The sequence below is a fragment of the Leguminivora glycinivorella genome, chromosome 6, assembly GCF_023078275.1.
Source record: "Leguminivora glycinivorella isolate SPB_JAAS2020 chromosome 6, LegGlyc_1.1, whole genome shotgun sequence".
Taxonomy (NCBI): Eukaryota; Metazoa; Arthropoda; class Insecta; order Lepidoptera; family Tortricidae; genus Leguminivora; species Leguminivora glycinivorella.
In genome coordinates, this window is record NC_062976.1 from 10494824 (window position 1) to 10513901 (window position 19078).

The window sequence follows — 19078 nt, forward strand, 5'->3', positions numbered from 1 at the left end:
AGTTCTCATACATTTGAATGCGATTCGACGCGTCGCCAATGAACGCAGCAGAAAACGAAGGAGTCTCGACTCTGCGAATTGGTTTGTTAAGTTGGTAGCAATGTATTTACTGAACTGTAACAGCTATATCGTGCTACTGCTACTAAATGTTTTCAGGGTATAGACTAGATAGACTTGTCCTGACATCTTTTATGTAGGGTTTTAAAGTTCTATGCACGACCTTGTAACTCACGAATAACAGTACGGGAGTAGAAAAAAATTATTATTACATCGTAGATTTAAGGTGCACCGAGACGGGACAATGAAATTGGCAATTTGATCGGCTAATCAATATACCAACTTTTTCTGTGATTTCGACAGATCAAAAGGTCTGTAGACTGCTAATTAGAGATTTTTTTTTTATTTCGAAGCAGCAATAATATTATTCGAAAATTATATAGATATTTATGATATACTTGCCATAGCGTGACAGATAATTTATTATCGTCGGACATGGTATTTTATTTTTTACCTACAGGCTCGGAAACCTTTTTATGTTTTAAAACTAGTGGGTAAAAATGCATGGTATCCAATTATCCATCCACTACCTCGAAGATACATAGAACAAACCAAAATGTATACCTCTTATTTGAAACTCATATACTTATTCTTGATTTAAACTTGTCTGTTGTATGTACTTTACAACTTGTCGATATATTGTTATCGACATATACCCTTCCCTATTTTAATTTTGCTGTTCCTGGTATCATTTTACCTGTCAGTCATTTGTCAATTTAGTCCGTAGGATTATGAATTTTACTTTATATTGAACTGTCACCCCCATACATCAGAATAACAGCGCCCTCCTAATAATAGTCATATATTTCTGGTTAGGCTGGAATTCAAGAAAAACGACAATGCGATTTTAGGTATCTGTTTAACTAGTAAGAGTTGTAACTGTTGTGCAATGGCATTTGTCACATAAAGCTAAATGGTCACCAAGATATCTAAAGCCTTTTCAGTATACAGGGTGCCCGGTAATTAATGGTTGTCCATTAATCCAGAAAATCCAGAATCGACTTTAAGGTTTAGTAAAAGTCGCCTGGTTTTCGAGATTTTCACACTTTCTAAAATTTTAGGTAGTATTAAAATTTAAGTATAATACCAGTATATGGTGCCCTCTTGGTGGTTAAAAGGTTGTCCATTAATTACCGGGCACCCGGTATATGGTGTTTTTTTAATAGAATAGTTCGCTAAGTACCTAGTGCATTTCTTGTCAGCGCGAACCTTCAAAGGACCATTATTTAGTCATCATTATGATACACATGCCAAGAGGGAATGCTTAACTCATTTCAATTTAAAACACTCCCTTCGATCGCGTTTCTATTTAAAACCACTCGTTTCTACTTTTCCGCACTGGTATCGTAATGTAACCTACTATTAAAGATTGAACAGAATCCTTCTGAATTTCTGATATGTAACCCTAAAATAGGAGATATAACCCTATAATTTGTTTACCGAATGATAAAGCCAATTAAAATACAATTTTAATATTATGGTTTGTTTCTAGATGTGATTTTCTTAATTGAGAGGAGGAGGCGGGGCGAACATACACCTATACCTACACATAATAATAGGTAGGTAGAGAAAATTATAATTGCGTTTGTTTAAAATCTCTTTGAACTGAAACTCCATTACGAAGTTAATTTGAGTTGTTTTCGCTCCTGCAAAGATATATCTGTGACAGTTGTTAAATTTGATTTAAATTAGATTATTTCGCTTACCTATCGTATTAAATTTAAAACGTAAAGATTGTTTCAAATTAGTAGCTACTAATGGTAGTGAATAACCACAAGCTACATTAAGAGCATTCAGGGGTTATCTTATGTAAGCACGATGTCCAATACATATCCAGATATCGAGCAATTAATTATCCGAATAAATCTCTCTGCAAAGTTACTACTTTATCTAAAGTTTGACCAGGAATATTATCATTATCAAGAGGGTGCTACTGCTGTTAATCTCAATGTGCGTGGTGACAGTTCAATATTCTCGCACGTACGTAGGTACTATAAAAATAGTTCTCATGAAATTCTCAATAATATATGGCGCGTAGTCATACATTTCTGGTGCCGTAGCCGAATGGCATTTCTGCGACGCGAAACGAAAACGAAACGCCGCGCAAGGTAGTCTGGCTCTTTCGCGCCAATACGCAAGAGCGATAGAGATTTACGAGCGTTTCGTTTCGTGAGCGTTTGTGCCATTCGGCTACGGGTCAGACTTAATATTGAAAACTTCGAATCCTATCCAGAAGACATCTTTAAGGTATGTTACATGCTTGAATGTTCAGATTTATAGGTACTCGTATGTGTTATGAACAGCCTTTAATTAACTTATAATACATAATAATATTACAGTACGCGGTACCTACCTACGTATCCATGATGTCAAATCTTTGCTCCGTGGCGTACGACGGTATAGTCTATCAGACTATCACATTTTCATTTCGTTTGCTACGGAGCGTTAGCGATTAGCATTTTGGCTAGATGTAAGCACCGTGGGGTGTATAATCCTTTAAGAAGTAATTAACGTGTTGACTAAAATAAATGTACCTAAGAGGAAATCAAATGTGTTGTTGACTGTTGTACTAAGTGGGTTTAGTGGGTATAAGAAATTATTTATTTTATAGTCAAGTGACATTACGATTTAAGTGCGGAAAAGAGAAAATTTGTAACAATTGGCGATAAATTAATACACGACCGAAGAAGGTGTTTTAAATTCGATATAAGATTGCCCCCTTGTCCAACGTTTTATAGTACATTAAGCCCTTTGAAGTTTGGACATGACAAGAAATGTACTAGTTTTCGAACTAGTGCGAAAATGAAGCTCATAATTTACTGAAATGTAATTCTATTTCTTTCAGTTAATTCTGTAAATTTTTAGTTTGTACTTCTACAGTTGATATTTACGTAAATATCAAGGAGGTTTCTCCTATAATTTCTGTTTGGCCCTTGAACGAGTTATAGTTTCAACTTCAGGTTTGGTACTTGCTTTCAAGGCCGAGTAGGTTTGAGGAATACTAATATCGTTTAGGCATTCATTGTCAACACCTATTTCCCTAGCGATACAATACGACCTTAGTTAGGAAAGCTTCTTAAATTACTTATTAGCCTTCCAGTGCCTTACGTCTCACTGACTCACTGGCTTGACTGGTTCAAGACCGCTTATATTGCTATATTGACCACAGTGCATCTTTTGTCCTGACTCCCATGAGATAAATGGGACATCATCGGCAGTTTTTATTTAGGTATGTACATACTTTTTGATTGCCTTTTCCAACTAAAAAGTTTTGTTGGTCTGTCATTTTGACCTGTGGATGACAGTGACATGGCCATATCGTTTCTAACTTTCTATATGTATAGGAATGTGGACATATAGGACAGAGAAAATAAAGGAATATTAGAAATGTTGATGAATCGGAATAAGGTGGCGGACGAAATAGGATTGTGGACGAAGAGATCCTGCCTGAGCCGTTTCATTCATTTAAATCAATAGGTACTTATTACATTGATTTTCTTAGAAGTGTTCTTGATTGAACACCATTCATTTGTAGGTATAGGCATTGAAATGTTAGTATTGCTATAATTAAACTGCAGGGAAGGGGAATTAAAAACATGTTCTTTATATCCACAATTAGTTACTCGCAGCATACGTTCCTTAGTTACCATTCCCTACTACAACAATATGCAGAAGTTAAGTGTAAAGGTGCTGTTACACGGGCAACGTAATTGCCAGCAATTCACATACCATTGCCGCGTTTGCTCCATAGTTATTTGGTGCGTATTGAACAAATGCGGCAATGGTATTGTGAATTGCTGGCAATTGTGTTGCCCGTGTAACAGCACTGTAAAGTGTCCCTCATACAATGGGAATTGATTGTTGCAAATTATTCACTATAAAATGCCTAACGATGGCGCCCAAAACCATGCGTGACCGGATACGCACGGGTTACCTAAGTATTTCCGTTTTATATCAATCATACAGGTACATTTAGGCGTTTTAATAAAAATAAATCATTTCGTTCTTGAGAATCTTGAGGTACATGTTTAATGAAGTTTTATTTAAAATAAAACCATGAACGACTGGATTAAAGCCTCATTTAACTTTCACTGATTGATTATCATTATGACACGGTTTTGTATAGAATACTTGTTAAAGTTGTTAAGTCTGTTTAGGTAACTCATTTATATTTAGATATTCCATATTGTATTTAATAAAAATACGGCAGTCCCACAATCGTGAACGTTAATAATGTGAACCCAAAACTGATGTCAATATCTATTTCAAAAGTCGATATGAATATTTGTGTAGCTAATGAACCGACGACGTTTATTCTATTTGTACAAAGGTAATTCGATTTATATTTTTTCGCCAAACAAAGTGCGAACAGGGATAAAAACCGGCCAAGTGCGAGTCGGGCTCGCGCACAAAGGGTTCCGTAGCAGCAAATATAATAAACTTATTATGTCAATTTATACACCTGCCAAAATTACAGTTAAATCAACCTATCTCAAAAACTATAAGAGATACTTTGATCAAACCAAAAATCGTTGAAAGAGTTAATTAGCATGCATCACCTCTATTTTTTTTAGAATTTTATACCCCGTAGTTATAAAAATAGAGGGGGGGGACATACTTTTTACGACTTTGAGAGCTGATATCTCAAAAACCGTTCACTTTAAGAAAAATGTTTTTTAGAAAACTTTATATCATTTTAAAAGACCTTTCCATTGATACCCCACACGGGTATGTACATCGAAAAAAAAATTTTCATCCCTCAGTTACATGTATGGGGGGCCCCACCCCCAATTCTTTTTTTTACTATTTAGTGTCATAATTTTGTAGCGGTTCATACAACACATATTCCCATCAAATTTCATCACTGTAGTACTTATAGTTTCCGAGTAAATCGGCTGTGACAGACGGACAGACGGACAGACGGACAGACGGACAGACGGACATGACGAAACTATAAGGGTTCCGTTTTTGCCATTTTGGCTACGGAACCCTAAAAATGTTCCCCTTTATTCTTGGTTTTATTATATTATTATGAACATGAGCGTCTTATTTTTCATAACAACGTTTGATATTAGATTTCCCTGAGCCCTCCCGCGAATAAACAAATTATTTTCTCTTGTAGCTCTGGCGTGGGCGGCGTAAGACCCACTAATATTTAATTTCAGCTGAACGGAATCATTTGTGGCGCTCTATTTCCAGTTTAACTTTATGTAAATGTGAATTTATTTATGGGCACAACTGACTATACTGAATGTTTAGCGGCGCGAAACCTTTTGTAAGCGAATTAGTGTATATAAATAAAACACGCCAATTTACAATAAAAATGCGTGGAGGCAGGAGTTGATTCAATTTATTAAAACGCAGTTTGGGCTGTATAGTGATTGACACTTACCCATATAAAGTGCCATAAAACATAATAGCCCCACCTCTTCGCCGGCGAAAATAAAAAGGGAATAATACCTATAGACAGCGAAGCTAGCTGCTAGGCATTTTATTAATGATCATGTCTGGTTATACAATGAAAATATAAAAAAAATGTTATAAAAATACAAAAAAAAACATATCTCAATGTCCTTTCCTGTCATTATCATTACTTACCGCTATAAGTAGGCTGAAAATTGGTGACATAATCAAAATTTTATTTAAAATACTGATTTATATAGGTATGTAAAACTGTAAACACATTTAACAGTTTTAACACATGTATTTGAACCCGTACGCAGTGCCATACAAGCGTGTTTTAGTGAACAAAGGTGCGCGGTAAAAGGCTTCTATTTGTATTATGGTTTCCTTTCTAATGCGCTTCAGAGGGTGTGTGTTTATTTCCTTTTTGTGCTCCATTCCCTCAGACATGTGGACCAGTTTTGTCGGTCCTTTTGCCGGCACCGATACATTTTTTTACTTATTTCAAAAACTTATTTGTTTTGCACAAATAAAATGACCTGCCTGCCGCTTGCTCGATGCACATATTTTTTAAACGAGTTATTTTTTATACGGTTGATGAAGGAGCTTCACACGGTTTATGAGTGTGATGTAAATTTACCTATTCATGTACTCAATCACGTGATTGATATTTTTCAGTAGGCTCATTGATAATTTTAATGATAAGCGCCAGCTGGTAGGTAGACTTATCAAAAGCGTATGAGTAGTTAACGCGACTTGATTAAGCTATAAGATTTGCATTGGATTTGGCTGTGGTAACCACAAAATTAAAAAATACATTTTTGAACAGGTACAATTACGTTTTGCAATTCATCTCGAAAGTTTCTTATCTAGTTATATTTACGCTTGATATTTCAGATATGAGTCAGTATTAAAAAGTTTTCTCATTCATAATTTAATTTTGAAGGAGGTTCATACGAAATTGCACATCTACATCTGTTGGGCTTCTTGAGCGGAGTTACTTTAGTTAGAGGTCGTAAAGCACGTCTCAGTAATTTCATTTAGAACATTTCTATGCTAAGTGCTAAACGGAGCTGAGCCTGAAACTCGTAATTTATATAAGCAAAATCATCGCTGAACGCTGGTGAGCTATATTATTGTGTTATATTTATTTATCAGATAAGTTCGTTATCAATGCATTTTTACATGTTCGCTGCGACCGGAGCTTGTTATCTTAATATTCTGGACTGGATTGTTATCGGTGCCTGATGACGACGTTGGGTTGGGTCGAAATTTCGCTTAATTTTTAGTAGTTATTTAACTTATTATCCACTTTCACTTTGATTAGTTATCTTGGCGTTATAAATATCATCAAATAAGAATGCTTGGTCGTATATTAGGAAATTCGCATTTGTTAAATAAAATACATGATTAGTGTTGTGAATTTAAGCTTTGAGGCGTAAACTACAAAACTCGAGTCGCGACTTCTGAGTCTTAAAGCCTCGAACCTTAAAGCCTCGACCATATAAGCCTCAACCTTATAAGTTTGCGTTGTTGCTTACGAGCACAGAATCCTCGAGTCTTTAGTCCTCAAGCTTTAAAGACTCCTAAGCTTTGAAGGTTTAAGTCTATAAGGTTTGTAGCATTTAAGTCTTAAGAGCTTTTAATAAACTAGATCCTAAGGTCAACAGAAGTAAAAAGACAGGCCAAGTGCGAGTCGGACTCGCCCATTGAGAGCTCCGTACTTTTTAGTATCCCTGAGATACATTAGATACAGCGTGGTGACGTGACCGGGCGGACGGATATCTGAGTCTTAGTAATAGACTTACGTTTTTACGCATTGTGTACGGAACCCTAAAATCTACCAAACCGACACGTCAAATTAAGAGTTAAAAATAAATACTATCTACCTATAAAGCTCGTTGTTTGAGCTCTTAAAGCTTGACACAGGCCTTCGAGGTTTAGGGGGCTTGAGCTCTCTATGAAGCCCGAGTCTTAAAGACTCACTCTTAAGAGCTCATAAAAAGCTTGAGTCTTTAAGGTTCTGAACCTTTTCTGAGCTAAAACCTTTAACGCTTGAGTCTTTAAAGCGTGAACCTTTAGGGTTTGCAAGTCTTTAAGGTTTAAAAGTCTTCAAGACTAGTCTTATAACAACACTATACATGATATGTTAGTAGTAGTTTCAGACTTTCAGTTATGTAGTTTTCAGCTTGTGAGCATTTTATTTGTATTTACCACACTACATATGCTGTAATGGTGTTAAAGTTTTTTTTTGTAATTTGGGGGATATCGTAGACAAATCGACTTAGCCTCCCCTGTCTAGTAGTATCTAGTCTGCCCTGTCTGAAAAGTAAATTATCCTGAACCATTATATTCTTTCACTCGACTGGCTTGCAAGCGATCGGCTCATCTCATGTCATCCCGAGTAATTTGACTTCGAAGAATATTATATTGTTAAAAGTAACTGTTGATATTAAATTATGATTCCAACGAGGGCCAATTGCATCAACCCTCATCAACCACAGTTGGCAGACATATCAATGTTAGATCCCGCAGCAAAAGTCTATGGAAATTCCTATACTTAAGTACAAAAACAAAAAAATAGCGAACGCTAAATTCGGTAACGAACGGTTTGGTGCAACCGAGTGTTCAAAACGCGAAAGTTTCAAATATAATACTTATCATAGGTTTTTTTGTTTCAGGGCTTAACCTCGAGAGTGGGTTCATGTCGCCCATGTCTCCCCCGGAGATGAAGCCCGACACGGCCATGCTGGACGGGCTGCGGGACGACGCGACCTCGCCCCCTACCTTTAAGAACTACCCCCCCAACCACCCGCTCAGCGGGTCCAAGCACCTGTGCTCGATATGCGGCGATAGGGCGTCGGGGAAACACTATGGAGTGTACAGGTGAGACAACTGACTCATAAGTATTCTACCGTGTGTCTTGCTGACGGTAGGTATGTGTAACATTTCAAGCATATGATCTCAACCAACTTCAGTAAGTACGACCACTCGCTCAGCGGGGAAACACTAGGAAGTGTGCAAATGAGAAATTGAGACCTGACTCAACCGTTCCGGCGTCTGCACTGTGGACATTGTGGCCAACGTTTCGTTTGGGGCAATTATTCGCAATGCTTCCGACTTAGTTGCTGCAGCGTATTACAAGTAGAAGGTTTGAATTGAACACTATAGTTAGTGTCATGTAAGTGCATATTTCACGATGTCCTCAGGAAAAGCGCATAACATAACGCTAACGAATAGAATTACTCGGTACTACCACAGACTGCGTATAAGTTCCGCGCCATTATGGGCTGAGAAAATAGAGGTTGTGCACTTTGTGACCAAAAAAATTACATAAAATTCCTCAGTGATACTGTGCTGTGAACTTAGCATCACCGCCGTGCTGTGAATATACTCACCTAGACTAGACAAACTAGACAAAGCAAACAATATTCTTTGGTTCATATTTTAGTTTTACTAATATTTACAACAAATTTTACTGGCACCAAATCACGCGATAACGCACTAACTAAAGCTGCTAGGTAGCTTTCGTTTTATCTCTCGGGAACCGTCCACATTTCTGTGATAAAAATATATCGCATTGTAGTCGTCCGGCAACTTACATCCCCTGGGTATGTAAATATATTTCCGGAATATAAAGTACAATGGTGAGCTGTGGCCGTATGCAAAATATTATGTCGGATACCTACTACTCAGAGTTGATTTCAGCCGTGATGTAATGGTAAAAATATTGCACAGATTTGCAAGAATTCGACAAAATTAAATTATGGAAATACCGAGTCTGACCGGACTTGGTATTTTAATACCATATCAAATATAGCGAGTAATCAATATTATTTTAATTATATGCGCATAGTTTTTCATTATGGCATCATCGTTACGTATTGACGCACTTAATTCATCATATGTGGCCGGTTCTTATCTCGTTTCAGTAAGGTTTATTTAGGGTGTAGGTACCTGTGTCAACGTTGAGAAGCGCGATTGCCAATCATTGCAGAAGTGATTTTAATATTGAGATGAGTAATGGCGCCATGTTTGGCGGGATTCTTCCATTGTGATGAAACCTGTATATTTAACGCTGTGGTTTTCAAACTTTTATGAATTATGACCAAGACTTTTCAATTATTGACTTCTCAGGAGTAAAAGCTTCAAATTAGTAGATTAGTATGGCGCGATTCTTTTCTTGCAAACATTTGAATATTATCAATGGTCTAATGAAAACTACGAAATTTCTTACTTTCCGTTAAGCTTTAAAACCGTTAAACAATGTGTATGTTTAGAACGGCGGTTATATAAAAAAAGGTTGTATTATTTTTGTACCAACTTAAGGCCTAAAATATCAAATATTTGCCACAGGGCCGGGTCGCGAGTCAAAAAGGACAGTCATTAGCACCTAGACAAAACGTTACATAACGAGCAAACATCGCCGGATCATTAAAACGCAGTCGAGCGAACGATATAGGCGGGCCGTTTGGCACATACTTCAGATCTTGTCGCTTTCCTACGGAAAACGCTTGTTAGATACGTTCGACTCGTAAACAAACACGATATGCATGTCACTATATTTTTTCCTTGCCAACACACTCGTCTTCCTAGCGAAATAGTAAGCACCAACCAACACCAATTGTAACAAAAATTTAAAAATAAGAAATTGGGCATACAAACTTACATCTATTGCCAAGCAGAAGCTCGACGTAAAAAGATTGGGAAATTCTGGACTAGATAAATAGCTAGGTTGTTTCCATTGCTAATTTCCATTTTTCCTTGGTTGTGCTTATTTTTAGTTCTTCTGGAACCCACGTAGGTATATCCAAATTTTACAAGATCAGCGAGAAGATTAGGATGTCATTGAATTACAAGTACGCGTGAAGAATAATTTTAAATATCTGATTTTAGCTTAAATAAGTATCGTATTTACAGCGCGACTTACAAAACATGTTAATCTCGGAATGAAGCAATTCCAATTCAAATGTGCATTCTCGATCTATATTAAGTCATTGAATTTTCCACTGAACATTATTATAGTTGAGGTATATTGGTCTGAAAGCCTTTTACCCAGAATCAACATTAGATGGTGGCTCATACGCCTTGTATACATTTTCTGCACAAGTATGTATAGCACCGTCTAGACTAGACACCACAGACAGCTGTGTACATGTACATTCGATGTCAAAAATATTTATACATTTTTCTTCTTAACACAATGGAATAAGGTGCAAACACTGAGCTGGATTGTAGATAAATAGATAAATTGCAATGTTACAAGTCTGGCGTATAAAATGATAATGGGTTATGGTTATGGCTATGGCGTGCGCCAAATTAAAGATTTTATACCTTGTTATTGTTCTTGTAACGCTTTAATCGGATCGCGAGGGGCTCCGATACTCGTATTTAATACATTTGTTTCCAACTTCTACTTTATAGAATCTGAACTTATACATTATTAAAGCAATTTACAATTCTATCGACCGGCGGCCGCCTGTAATTCCATGCATGAGACATTTTCTTTTCACCTTGAGATTTTTTTTTATGTCGACATTCACGTTGTAGAAGGCCCGCAGTTAAGGTTTGATGGAAATATATTTTTCCCCTCACTAGCTCGGAAACACGTGTTTTGTCCTTTAATACCAGCGGGTAAAAACGCATTTTATCCACTAGTGGGTAAAGTAATTTGACCTTGAATAAAGTCAAATTAACTACTTTAAAATTGATAAAAGTAGGTGAATCTAGTAATAAAGATTATTTACCACCCGTGGAACTACTGGAAACAGTGATAAACGCATTTTTTGAGTTGTAGTTTCCTCGCTATAGTGAGGGGAAAAGTTTTGTGTTACTCTCGGGTGCAAATGTATTTTACTTCTCGTGTGTTAAAAAACTCGCAAGTTCAGGATTCTATTCTCGAACCACTCGCTTCGCTCGTGGTTCAACTATAGAATCCTTTCACTTGCTCGTTTTTCAGTTCCACACTCGGCGTTAAAATACAACTTTGCCCCCTTGTATAACAAATAACTATTAAATTCGCATTTTAAGAATTTGTTCAATAAATAATCAAACGACCCTTTTAAAGCAATACATGTATCATCGTAAAAGTCTTCACAACAAATCACGCTATAGTACTGTTAGAGTAACAATAAAGTTGAGTTTTATAGTTAATGCATTAGTCGTAATGCATTCAGTTTAATCCATTAAAGTGCTTGTAATTAAACAATTATAGGTAATAGTTGGTACTTACCTTTTAATTCCCTTAAAACAGTCCATAAAACAGATAAGCAATTCTCTCTATTACAATGAGCCAAAGAAAGGGAACGTAAGTCAATTTATATCTTAGAAATAAAAGGTTTTAGCGCTCAAATTTTATAAACGATACCATCTAATATACTGTGAAAAAGCTAAAATAATTACTGTAGCTCAGTGGTATTTAAATTTGCCGTTTGGAAAAATCGAACCGTCTGAAAGAAAGTAACAAAAAATAGCAAAGATTCCTTTTACGCCGCGCTGCGCCTTTCAATATGTATTATAATCTAACAATACAAACACAATGTTCAGATAAATTGCCGCCTCAAGGTAATTTAATATTTTTCACCACACCAACTGTTAAAGATCAATTTTGCTATTCGAAAACATAAAAAATGCATTTTATTCACAAGAGTGCAAAGTAATTTCATTCAAATTTTAACTTGACGCCTTGTGCTGGCTGATATAATTTACCTACAAATAATGATTTTGAATCATTTATTGAACAGATTGCTGGATTTGATTTAGTTTGATGTTTTATAGTCAGTATTTTGTTCGTGTTGGTGTGGTGAAATTTTTGTGTTTCACTCGGAGGCAAAGTTTGTTTAACCTACGTGCCATGAAACCCTCGCAACGCTCAAGATTCCACTTTTTGAACCACTCGCTACGCTCGCGGTTCAATATTGGAATCTTTCGCTTGCTTGGGTATCAATATTGGCACGTGCGGTTAAACAACAACTTTGCCCCCTTGTAAAACAAATAACTATTTCGACAATTTCAGTGGAACCAAACTTATTTCAGCAGATTTAAAATGATATTCATTACTATAGTTATTTGTTATACACGGGAGCAAAGTTGTATTTTAACCGAGTGTGGAATTGCAACACGAACTAGCGAAAGGAATCTAGGGTTGAACTGCGAGGTAGCGAACGGATTCTATAGTTGAACCACGAGCGAAGCGACTGTTTCGAAAATAGAATCCTGACTCAGGATTCCTGAGCGAAGCGAGTAGTTCAAAAATAGAATCTTGAGCGTAGAGTGTTGCAGTACACAGTTACACACGAGGTAAAATAACTTTGCATCCCGTGTGTAACACATAACTTTTCACCTCACTAAAGCGAGGAAAACACGCAATAAAAACAAATGGAACAAGTCAATATAAATATATATATATATATATAATTATAGTCAACAGAAATAAGTCAATATGCGTTTATTACAATTTCCACGATGCACCCACCGACACCACAAAAGTTTCAAATTAAGAATCAAGAAGAAAAATCTATTTGGGTGCGTTCCGTTTCACGCGTTTTATGGTAAAATGATGTTATAAAATTGCTTGAATTTAATGTTTTTATTCGGATACAATTCGATATGAAATTATTTTTACGTTCACATCACATGATTTGTTAAGACAATTTAAGCACAGGGAGAAAATTGTCCTGTCTGGGACATGCCTTTACAAGAAATTATATTTAAAAAAGTAACTAATGACACGTTCGGATTTCAAATATTCTTTGCACTCTTGTGGATAAAATGCGATTTTGGTATCTGTTTTTAAAGAACAAAAAAGTCCTTTCCGAGCTAGTGAGGTGAAAATTTATTTTTCAATGTTAGCTATATTGTCTTCTTCTGAGCGTTTTTCCGGCCTAACGCCAGGGTCAACTTTCCTGCTTAGTCTTCTCCACTATGCCCGGTCTTCGGCATTCTCAGGTGTGAGACTGTTCTCTTGCATGTCCGTTGTCTTGACGTCCAGCAAAATATAATGTTTGAATCACTATCACTACATAGTATAAAACAAAGTCGCTTTCTCTGTCCCTATGTCCCTATGTATGCTTAAATCTTTAAAACTACGCAACTGATTTTGATGCGGTTTTTTTTAATAGATAGATCGATTCCAGAGGAAGGTTTACATGTAGGTATAGTACCCGTGCGAAGCCGGGTCGGGTCGCTAGTACAAATATAAAGATAAACTTATCTTATCTACTTACTTGTAGAAGTTGTCCAGACGAGACGAACCAGAGGTTCCAAAGACGCTGTAAATGTTAAAATAATGTGTAATATCCGCCGGTTAAAGCTGTATGTTATTTAATGGACAGTTCTTACATAATAATTAATCAATTTACATCAAGGCACATAGAGAATGTAGAGTTACACACGTAGGCACAAAAATAATACAATTTATTAATCTCGTGTGGTGTCTATGTGTGTTTTCAGACGCTATTTAAACTCTCGACTTTCATCGAGATATATAACGTATTTTTTTACAGAGGAATGTGTAACATAACACAGTACATGTGTAGATCGTGAAATGACAGCATATTCGTTACGGTTTCTTATTGACAATAGGCTAGTTTCCTATACTTGAAATAAAATATTATAAGCAGTACACGAAATAAAGCACCACATAATTAGTAGAAAAATGTGCACAGTAGTTATTTTTAAACATAATTTCTATTTAATAAGTCAAAGAGAAAGATATAAAGTGAATGAATTGACCGTTACGTCACTCCTCAGTATTTCATTGTAATTCCATTAATTACCAAATCGGTTTGACAGTTCATAAAAAGAAGCTGATTTGACTAGTAGGAAACTAGCCTGTTTCATATTCAAGTAGTCGGATACTAGACAGGGCCCCTTCTATATTCGTACTTCTTACCTTTAATAAATAATGATCGCAATCAACTTCCATATTGTATCACATTTACCTACCGCTCTCATGGATTACATAGCACTACACTACAGATACGCTACTCACAATGTTATATTATCAAAGTGGAACCCAGGCACAGTGTGGGATTAGACCTCATTTTTGACCATGATGTTTTTATAGTAAAAATCGGTAGCCTACACCAAAACAATGCTACGACTAAAACTCCCGAATGTCAAATATGACTAGTTTACGAGAAATTATTTTTTGAAGTTTAGGGTAAATGTACCCGAAAATTGACTAAAACTCAAAATATCCTGAGAACGGTATCGATTCTCAAAAAACACTTTGAAGAGAACTTATAGAACTAGCAATATACTATCGTATGGAATAATCACCATAGTCGTAACATCATTCATATCGGTATTAGAACCAAATTAGTCATTTTCGATTTTGATTTTTTTTCTCGAAAGTTCCTGTATATTAGCATTTCTTTCATTTTTTTTACTGAAAGGTGATTAGCTTTCCTATATGCCATAATTTTTGCACTAAGCAATTCCATAGGATCTAGAAATTATGGTGTGCTTAATTACTCTATGGGGATTTTATATGGGACGTTTAAACACACCATAATTTCTAGATCCTATGGAATTGCTTAATGAAATAATTATGGCATATAGGGAAGCTAATCACCTTTCAGTAAAAAAATAAAAGAAATGCTAATATACAGGAACTTTCGAGAAAAAAAATCAAAATCGAAAATGACTAATTTGGTTCTAATACCGATATGAATGATGTTACGACTGTGGTGATTATTCCATACGATAGTATATTGCTAGTTCTATAAGTTATCTTCAAAGTGTTTTTTGAGAATCGATACCGTTCTCAGGATATTTTGAGTTTTAGTCAATTTTCGGGTACATTTACCCTAAACTTCAAAAAATAATTTCTCGTAAACTAGTCATATTTGACATTCGGGAGTTTTAGTCGTAGCATTGTTTTGGTCTAGGCTACCGATTTTTACTATAAAAACACCATGGTCAAAAATGAGGTCTAATCCCACACTGTGCCAGGCTTTCATGAGCCGTGGCAAAAATGCCGGGATAACGCTAGGAAAAAAGAAAGATGTTGTTTTATTATACCTTATACAACCGAACATACATACAATAATAAAAACCCTAAAAAGCACTTATGTCGGCGATACATAGGTATTTGTTCTGATCTAGGATTCGGCAGATTTCCACGGAACGGCCTAAATACATCCTTCGGGTAGAAGTCCGGTGGGGATTTCCACTATTTCCAGCAAAGGTCGGGGCACGCGCACCATACGCGCACCTCCAACAAGCTGTTCGCAAATCCGGGTCCACACGGGTGTAAAGTGTAATGTAATCCATAATTTTCTGTGCTCGTAGTGCACACAACTACGAGCATTAAGTACATTCCGTGCCGGATTCATCGGCTGACGGATTTTGGTGGCGGCGGACACAAAGGAGCTAGCAGTGCCGTCCACTGGTTGACGGTATATTACATCTAATCTTACAAATACACGTTACGATCACCTGGGCCCAGCTTACCAGATATTCCACATTTTGCGGTAGTACGAAGGCTTATCTAGTACAAAAAATACACATGTCTGGTCGTAAACTTGTTCAATTGGCAGTGGCACACAGAACGCGTGTGCGCTATTTTTATCCGTGAAGCTTTTTTGTGAATAATACTATAATTACGTATTATCTATGACCTAATCCCGTATTAGCTGATCATTATATATGTTTACGAACATGACGTGGGCATCCGTCAAATATTGTATGTTTAATATTTACTGGCCGTCTTATTTATATTAGTCTATAATAATACTATTTAAAGAATAAAGAAATTTGAGTACCTAGACAATCTGGACAATACCTACTCATATTACACTCTCATATAGAAACCAATATGCGTTCTTGCTCTCTTGTTGCATATATTATATTGTGCTCACAGGTAGCTCATGTCATGTATTTTGGACATGTTACATGATATTCCATGATATCACGCAGACACTTTACCTACCGTGCGTAGATTATGCAGTGTGTGTAACTATCGCTGAGATGAGGCCATTTCGTGGCACTTCATTATTTTCTGTCTTATTGTTATTATGTGTATTTTTGTCTTGCCTGTGTTCACGAATAAATGTTTATTCTATTCTATTCTATTCTATCCATTTACTTTACCTTACTTTACTATTAGTATAGACACTATAGACAATATAGCCATTTGTCTCATCGTTACGAAACACACTTCGTTTATTTCATTAACCTATCCTTCAATTTGAAAGATCTTTTCTTAGGCAGTCACATAAACTCCTATTTATTTAGTCGTGCATGAGTATTGCCTCGATCAATAAATTGAAACTACTGGTTCCCTTATTTATTTTTACACAATGGTTAAAAATATTTTTTTTTTCAATAGGCTACGTTAATTACATCGTAAAGTGTACCTGTAGAGAATTTTATGGCGATACTTGTTTTTAAATATGCTATAAATTTACGACTGTGTTGAATTTAGTTCAATAAAGAAGTAAGTGTATATCATTAAAACTAAATAAATAACGGCAAAGGCGGCGGCTCCTTTCGAGGGCGGAGATATCTCGCTATCTCAGTAACATGGTGTATGTAAGAGTTGTCATTTAAATTCTCAGAAGTGAAAGTTTTTCTGGATAATCATCAACGTTGCAAAACCCGCGTAATGTAAGGCTTTAATGAAATCCAGTCCGAGATGGTGGCGTCTGGGCAAATTACGTATTGCAAAAAATGGCCGCGGTTCGGGCTGAATGCTAACGATGAGTTTTCATCGCGCTCAATTAATCGAATCAATTTCACACGATTCCCCATTATAGCCTCTATTAATATACTCAATTTGCAGTACGCACGGTACTATAAAATGTTTTCGTTTTGCATTGTTGCCGGTTTCGTTGTTTCTCCCGACTCCCGAGTAGTTTATCTTTTTATCTTAACCAATACCGGATAGTATGGGTTTTTTCGAAGCGGTCGACGAGATTACGTGACGACTGCAGCGTACGCAATCACCCAACCCTTCTCAAGCTGGAGATGATTAAATTATTTTAGGGTACCGTTGATTTGCACAAAAATGATAAGTTTTTTTGTATACCTAACATGAGGCCACACGCGCTGTTGGCACGATGGTTGACCGGTACTGCGAGGCACGCAACCACGCATCGTATAAAAAGAAACTACATAGCCTTGTGACGGTGGTAATGAATCTTTTAGATATATTGTACATATGATACTGTTGAATCGTCGCGGTGGATAAACTATACCTACATACACTGTGCTGAAGTCTGTAGATTCGCCCACATGACTTATAGTCCCGAGCGTAATAATTTGCACCGCAGTAGCGTTGTTTTAGATTATACCAGATCCCCTAATCCCTAATAAATGTATCCCTTGGTTTCAGTTGCGAAGGATGCAAAGGCTTCTTCAAGCGGACCGTCCGCAAGGACCTCTCGTACGCGTGCCGCGAGGAGCGCAACTGCATTATCGACAAGCGGCAGCGGAACCGGTGCCAGTACTGCCGCTACCAGAAGTGTCTGGCGTGCGGCATGAAGCGCGAGGCCGTGCAGGAGGAGCGGCAGCGGGCCGCGCGCGGCGCCGAGGACGCGCACCCGAGCAGCTCGGTGCAGGTAAGCGATGTATGTGCCCTCATCTACCACACACTCATTGCTATAATCATAGTGGGTGAAATAAAAAGGACCGTTCAAACTTTACATAGTGACTTTTGAAGTCATAATGAACAACTTTTACTATGGGACCGATGCTATGAAAATGCGAAAAAAAATTGGCAGTTCCATAAAAATGAGCGGCATCATGACAGTCGGAATGCATGGAACAGGCAATTTTTTTTTGCCATTTCAACTTTTGGTCCCATAATAAAAGTTGTTCATTAAGGCCTCAAAAGTCACTATGCAAAGTTTTAACGATCCTTTTTATTTCATCGTGTATACTTTTACTTTCTTAGAGACTGATGCCGTATCCGGTGGTGGATAAACGCCTATGTGAAAAGCGGTTACGCTGTAGGATGTTATAACTGCAATAATTAACTTTCAAGCGATGTTGAAGATTAATTTATGTTCTTTTGCCGTTTTATCAGTTCAGAGACACCCATTACGGGGCATAAGACTCTCCCGAGGTTCTCAATTCTCATATACCATTTTAGCGCTAACCTCCTCCTCTTACATTTCTCTGTGATCATAATTATAATTTCAGTACACGTTATCGAGCGCCATAAAATCCTCTCTCAATATCGCTTCTGTTTAGTTACCTACTTGTTCCAATAATCATCATCTTCCTTGCGCTATCCCGGCATTTGCCACGGCTCATGAGAGCCTGGGGTCCGCTTTAGACAACTAATCCTTGCATAACTCGTACTTGTTCCATCTCCAACATCATCATAAAATAAGTGTGCAAGTAACAGTAAATTTCGAGTAAAGTATAATATTACTTTTCTAAAATAAACTTCTAACATTATTAATATAGTGAGATCTGATAAGCTTCGTTGGGTACGAGTGGCTTGTTTAATGAAGCCAAATCCGAATTTATATTATTTCATAAAGGGCATTGAGGCGTTATCTGCCTAAGGCGGCAGCGGCTGCCGGGCGTAACAAAATAAAAACCGGCCAAGAGCGTGTCGGGCCACGCTCAGTGTAGGGTTCCGTAGTTTTTCGTATTTTTCTCA

General features: G+C 36.9%; 1 protein-coding gene across 6 annotated transcripts in view; it reads left to right on the top strand.

Moving 5' to 3' along the window:
* Positions 1-19078, top strand: part of LOC125227209 (protein ultraspiracle homolog) — a 70273-nt gene that overhangs the window by 21040 nt on the left and 30155 nt on the right. For 5 of the 6 annotated variants that reach the window (XM_048131466.1, XM_048131462.1, XM_048131467.1 and 2 more), the window contains 2 exons: positions 8142-8346; positions 17801-18035. In XM_048131466.1, the coding sequence (XP_047987423.1) occupies positions 8142-8346; positions 17801-18035 (440 nt within the window). The remainder of the gene's footprint in view (positions 1-8141; positions 8347-17800; positions 18036-19078) is intronic. The other variant, XM_048131465.1, reaches the window with a different exon arrangement.